The sequence below is a fragment of the Centruroides sculpturatus genome, unplaced genomic scaffold, assembly GCF_000671375.1.
Source record: "Centruroides sculpturatus isolate CEXI.00-Female unplaced genomic scaffold, Cexi_2.0 scaffold1751, whole genome shotgun sequence".
NCBI lineage: Eukaryota > Metazoa > Arthropoda > Arachnida > Scorpiones > Buthidae > Centruroides > Centruroides sculpturatus.
Genome location: NW_019386288.1, coordinates 120,130 through 126,987, shown reverse-complemented (window position 1 = coordinate 126,987; position 6,858 = coordinate 120,130). Strand labels below are relative to the sequence as shown.

General features: G+C 28.8%; 1 protein-coding gene across 2 annotated transcripts; it reads left to right on the top strand.

The window, feature by feature from the left end:
• Positions 1-229: 229 nt before the first annotated feature.
• LOC111614416 (alpha-tocopherol transfer protein-like) lies at positions 230-5,303 on the top strand. Of its 2 annotated transcripts, none has more exons than XM_023355785.1 (6): positions 230-567; positions 2,314-2,416; positions 3,241-3,483; positions 4,149-4,342; positions 4,434-4,547; positions 4,813-5,303. In XM_023355785.1, exons 1-6 carry the CDS (start codon positions 565-567, stop codon positions 5,164-5,166), a joined length of 1,011 nt encoding a protein of 336 aa, XP_023211553.1. In that variant the 5' UTR covers positions 230-564; the 3' UTR covers positions 5,167-5,303. The 2 variants fall into 2 exon arrangements, with proteins under 2 accessions (XP_023211553.1, XP_023211554.1); XM_023355786.1 differs by lacking the exon at positions 230-567 and adding an exon at positions 1,929-2,063.
• Positions 5,304-6,858: the final 1,555 nt, after the last annotated feature.

Here is a 6,858-nt window from a genome sequence, read left to right as displayed (position 1 = left end):
ATCATAAAATTGAGTAGAAAACACGTTAACGTGTTTTTAAAGACAGTATAGTAAATTTTATATAAAGGCAGACAATTTGTAAAATATATTCTGCATAACCAATAAGATTCAAGCCAATTTCGTAGCCAATCTGAGAAAAGAAGCATTCTGAATTGCAAGACGTGTTTCTCGACTACAATTTGTTCTATCAAAATGTATCCGCTAAGCTTTGAATTTTTAATTACACACTTCAGTCCGTAATTTTTGGAAAAGATTATTTCAGATAAACATGGAAATTACAATGAATTTAAGCAACAATTACAAAGGATAAGTTTTTTTTCACGATTATCGTGTTTTTCAGATACACATGATTCATATAGACAGGTTCTATTTTATTTGTGTAATCAGCAATTTTTGCTGTAAGAAAATTACGCATTCTTTTTGTTTTTCTGTTATAAAGTAAATGTTAATGAAATTGGATTGGTTCACAACGTCATAACAGATTCGCCTATTGGCTATTAAGCCAGATAACAAGATGTACTTTAGGTTCATTTTGTCACGTAACAGAAGACTCTGGATAACATAATGGTGAGTAGACCAATTTAATTTCTGATGCTTATACAGTATTTTAAATTCTAAATGCTTTACTTTGTACAGAAAAAGATTTTTATGTAGTGTAACCGTTTTAATTTATACATAGTTAATAAATAAAATTGCCTGGACAACGTTTTACAATTTATATTTTTTATTATTATAATATGGAAAAAGCTTTATTTTAAGAGTGGTGATAGGTTTAATAAAGAAAGTGTAAACGCTAATGACGCATAATATCGTCATTAAATTCGACTCTACATGAGGTTTGACACACGAACTCATTTATATCCCGACCTGCTCGATCACAACCATCAAAATTCAATAGAATCAAACCTTCCAGCAAAGTTTCAAAAATTTTCGACAAAGACAGGAGTTATTATGCTACAAATATGCTGAAAAGATCGTGCTTTCGAAACACACACTAAGATACATACAGAATTTTTTTCTTTCTTGACATTTCTCCAAGTTTTTCTACTTGGAAATCTTATATAAAAGTCTTCGGAATTATTATTTGACCGATTTCCATGTTTTAACTTTGTTATTTATAATAGAGCCAAGAAATTAAAAAGAAAATATACATAATTATATTGTTTAGCAAGACAGTTGGTGGTTTTACAATAAAAATCGATAAATCTGAAACTACAATTTAATCGTTTTAACATTTTTAATTAATTGTAGATTAACATTTTAAAATATTTTCCTCTGTGTTTATGTGTTTTTTTAAATCAAACGGTAAAAACATCGAAAATTCAACAAGGAAATATTATTTTTTTTTATTAAGTAAGTAATACATTTGAAAGGGGAAATGATAATAAATGTAACTATTTTACTTTCGATCCAGAATAATTTTCTTCCTTTACATAGATAATTCACAGACAAACGAAGAAACAAGTTATTTATGATAAACTGTCAAGGATTATGTCAATCTTTGCACAATAACGTCTATTCAATATATAGGAACCCTTGAAGAGATAAATTCTATAAACACTTGTCATTATTAACAGAGCAGTAATTTTAGTCAATTACGCAAAAAACAGAAGGGAAAAACGATTTAGACCTACGATAATTGATGATTTTGCATTTTCTTTACACACACGACAGTTTTTTGCTATATGAGCGATCTCTTATTTTATTCAATTTGGATTTTTTAATGGAAAGTTTTATACATCTCTTTTCAATTATGCTTTGCTGTTAACTATCACTCATGTCAAAGGTGAAATTGCAGAAACGATTTCCATGATTGGTCGTGTAAAAAGATAGCTCTGTAAACAATTTCGTTTTAAGTTGGGAAAGTAGATATTATGTAGTATTTCACCTTTTCCTGGCCTCCCTCGTTTACAGACTCGCCTGTCTAAACTTAGTCACGAGTATTTTTGTTTCGAGTATATATTAACTTACTGCAAATAAAAGCAGTCGGATTTACATTCGGAGAAAGAAGTAAATTGCTTTGTCTTGATCGTAAGTTTTCAGAAAAGATTGAAAAGACAAAGGTTGGTATATCAACGTATTTTTAGTAGTTATAGCTAATATTCAAAGACATTTTAAACTTCTAGATATGTTATAGATACGATATACGTAATATGTTGGTTTTGAAACTTGAAACTTATACTATTTAAATAATTCTGGGATTTATAAGTATGGGGCTTTAATTTCTTATAATGCTAAAATAAATTTCTTAGCACAATATCGTTTTATTAATTAATTATAAAAAGAACTGAATTTAATATAATAAATTTGCAGTATCAAGAAACCACAATGGATATTAAGTGTTCAATATTCGAAGAAGAGAAAGAAGAATTTCCATGGGATGAAAATGTCTTAAAGGAATTTAAAAAATCGATCAGTAAATACAATTATTTGATATTATTAAAATTTATTTTATTAAAATTACTTTTTATAATCGTAATGTTTAATTAGAAAATGCGTATTTATTAGATGAATAGTTCAGTTATGTTTTAAAAATTCATCGCATGAAGTATTGGGCGTATTATTCTGTTTAGGTACTGCTGTCATGATACTGCCGATATCGGTAACGGTATACATGCTTTTCGTCGGTCTATCGGATCCTGTATCATTACATTTTACGCTCTCGGGTTTTTGCAGCGAAATCAGAAATCAAAATAAAATTTTACACTATTTACTGTTAAGTTAAATTTATATAAAAAAATTCAGCAACGAGTTGCTTAACTTTCTCGGCAACGTTTGGTGGCGCATCTGTACGTTGTTTTATTAAAGAACCCTTTATTTTTAATTATCATAAAATGGAAAAACTTTTATGGTAGGAATGGATTTTATAAAAAATTTTAAATACAGATAAAGAGTAATATTTTCGTAAAGTATGGCCCTACTGTAGATACAAACGACCCCCTTTTATCTTCCAATCTTCATAACATAAACATACATGCAAAATACCGATACCGATACCGATATCGATGTGAAATGCATTTTGCAAAACGAGAAATGTGCCTTATATTATTAGCTCAATCGTACAAGAAAGTTGTAAATTCTGTTCAATTAAACATTTCATAAGTCGGGATGCAAAACATTAATAACAACTCCATTAAGTATAATTAATTATCGATCATTTCCGACCTTTAACTAATTTTATAATTAAATTTTGAATATATAGTAAGTAATATTTTGTTTTTTTCCCTCTACTGATATTAGAAGACCAAGGAATTCATTGTCTTATGGACGACATTTTTCTTCTTGGATTTCTACGTGCTAGAAAGTTTGATATAGAGAGTTCCCTTCAGTTGCTTAAGAATTATTATAACATGAGAGTAAACAATCCACAATTTTTTAAGAATCTTCTTCCTTCTAAATTGGAGCATGTTTTGAAGATGAATATTTTTCAATTTTTGCCGAAACCTGACCAGGATGGAACGTATATTTTGATTTGTAGATATTGTAAGTTGGAGTTATATATTTATTTACAATTATAACAGTAAATTTTTAAGAAGAATTAATTAGGTTACAAATAAAAAGCAATTATCTGAACCAGTATCAGTACGAGAATTGAATTTAAAATCCTGGTGGACTTCACCAGATTTTGTCGAACCCGTTCTACACCACTCGGTAACCTCCTTTATGTACAGTGAAGAGTGTAACAATAAAAACTCTTTTTGCTGATATAGAAAAAGATGAAAGAATAAAGAAGAAAAAAACAGATTACTTTAAGAAAATTAATAAATTAAAATACCTTAAATGGCCTTTATAATCTTGCATTGAATAGAAACTCTTAATTCTATAGAACATCAAGTAGCATATAATTTATATAAATATTATAACAATTTTACATTTGAAATTTAAAAGAAATCCATTATTGTACAGTACATACTATTCAAATGTATTTATTAAGCCTTTTATGACAGTATATAATGTTTAAATTGTTTTTATAATTTAAGTTTTATTTTATTTCATAATTAATTCAATCGCCAGTGTAATTCCAACATCGTAGATATATCTTTGATTTTTTTTAATTCCTCAAATCTTTTTTGAGATAATTAAATAACTTTTGATACTGATTATTGTAAAGGTTTTTATAATAATACGCTTAAATCTTTTTTTTATAGGTAACTGGAACACATCTGTTGCAAGTGCAGCTGATTTATGGCGTGTTATAATGCTTTGTATGGACCTTCAATTAACATTACATCGAACTCAAGAAAAGAAAATCATTTGTATTGTAGATGCAGGAGGATTAACTTTGTCGCATTTCTACCATCTCTCACCAAACATCATCTACTGGTTAGCGATGCTTATTGCTGTGAGTAGTTATTGTGACATAACATAACTTATCTCTTTATATACAGCCTATATAACTAACGCACATATATATGTATTTTTTTTTTAAATAGAAAAATTCTTATATTATTGGATACAAGGCAGTGCATTACGTAAATCTGAATAGCATAATGAAAGCTGTTTTAAGTGTTTTACTCCCACTTCTATCTGATGAACTGAAGAAAAAGGTAAGTGTTAGTAATTGAAATATTCTTATGTGCATGTTGTGCGTATTGCATTTAATGTTGCCGCGAATAAGTCAAACTTTTATATTTCTACTTTGTTATTTTGTTTTTGTCATATTCTGTTATTAAATAAACTGTACGTTTCAACACTAAAATCGAAGAGACTTCAACTGTTTTTGTACTTCATTAAAATCCATACATTAAGAATTTATTTATTTATTTTTCTTTCATAGAGTTACGTTTACATTTATTAAAATTTAAATTACAGTTACATTTTCATTCTGATATGAAGACTTTACACGAATTCATCAATCCTGATTGTCTGCCCTTGGAATATGGAGGAATTTTGCCAGGATACGATCCTACTGAAGCCAATAATATGATTAGAGCTAATGAAGAATTCTACAAAAGAAACGAAGAATACGTAAAACTGTATGAAGAAGAAAGTAAGAGAAGTTCTAAAGAAGACAGATTTACAAACGTTATCGAAGATCCACAAGAAGAAAAAATGAAAAAATTTATAGAAAAATCAGAAGAAAAGTTTAAACGTTATTCTAACAATCCAGAAGCTTTTTTGGATTCATTGAAAGAAGATTTGGAATTCGAAATTACTCTGTTTTAATATGATTACATTAATTTTGTACTTACTGTTGAATTATATAACCAGAAGTAGAATGTAGTTAGGCGACAACAGTTTACATTGAAAACAAATTGTGAATTATGGTTTTCATTTAGATGTGTAATTAATAATTAAAATATAATTTTTACTTCATTTCTATTCAGTCAGAGTGTCATTTAAAATCATCACGCGTGCCACAGGTTGACGACCTTTAGCATAAACAATATTTTCTTAAAGAAAACTATGAACAGATTTTCTTTAATTGTGCACATACACAATGCAATTAGTACAAATGCAGATAACTGTACTTTAAAAATTCTATCAAGATGTTTAAGGTTTCCGGAAACAGTTAAAATTGCGAGTAAAGCAACCTGTTACAATATTTTATTTTAAAAACTATTTATATTTTTAATTATTAAAAAATGGCAAAAAGCTTAAGTTTGAAAAATACAGATCAGCTATATAAACAAAAATTTTAAATGCTAATAATGGGTTAGACCTTTATTAAGTCCTATTAATATACGATTTCTTCTATCTCTCCATTCTTTTCACCTTTCACCAATCACCACTATACAGCAATTATTCAATACAAACTTTTTAACTTTATTCTATGGGTACAAGTGTCTGTTTCCCTGTCTGTAGACCTTCGTAACCACTGGTGCTTTCGGCTTTTCATTTATTCATGCAATAAATTAAAGAATTTAAATAAACCTTATTATATANTAATGTTATGGATAAAAAAATTATAAAATTATTTATATATTGGGTTTTCCGTACAAATGTTTGGAAAATGTATTTGTGGTGTTTTTAATGGCTGTATTAAAAAATCTTTTCAATGTTACCCGTTATACACCGTGGTTTTAGAAGACAGAACCATATGTATCGTATAAGTGTGACAATTTTTAAATATGATAGTTTTATGTCAGTAAATATGATGTATACGCGAGAAATTTTGACATATTACTAATTGTGATTTTTTTAATAATTTGTAGTATTGCACTGAAGAGTGGCTTAGCATTTATACAAGTCCAAAATGCATATGTAAAAACAATAGAGAGGTTGCGGCCGACGTTTTTAACGCGAAAACGTGTACGTCGGACGTTTAATCGTTCAGCGCTGCTTTCCTGAAGGCCTAGAAGTTTGGCAATGGAGTTTGGAATGTCGAGCATGATTCCACTGACTATCCAAACACCATTGTCAAATTTCTAGGCTTAGAGAAAAGCGGCGCTGAACGTCCGACGTACACGTTTGCGCGTTGAAAACGTCGGCTGCAACCTCTCTAATAAAGAAACCTGTAATGATAGTCTACCGAATTTAATTTCTGATTAAAGATTACATACATTAATAATTTTAAGTTTAATAGCTTTGAAAGACATATTATGTTGACTAGTAGTTTAACTTTTCCGGCAGCATTTGGATGCGTCATATGTTATATATAATAAGTACTTTTAATGTAATAAGTTGGAATATCAATCATTAACTATTCCTTTTAATGTAGAGAGGCTTCGATAAATTTATATTAACTGTAAACATATATATGCTTAACGCTATACGGCGAATATTCTTCAAATGAGGCACAAGTTTAAATTTTCTTCTTATGATGTCGTTTCGTCTCGGAGGAAAATGAGTGAGAGCCGGAGAGAAAGTGAGAAAGCACGAGAGAAACGAAGAGCCAGTGCGAGAGCAATAGAGAAA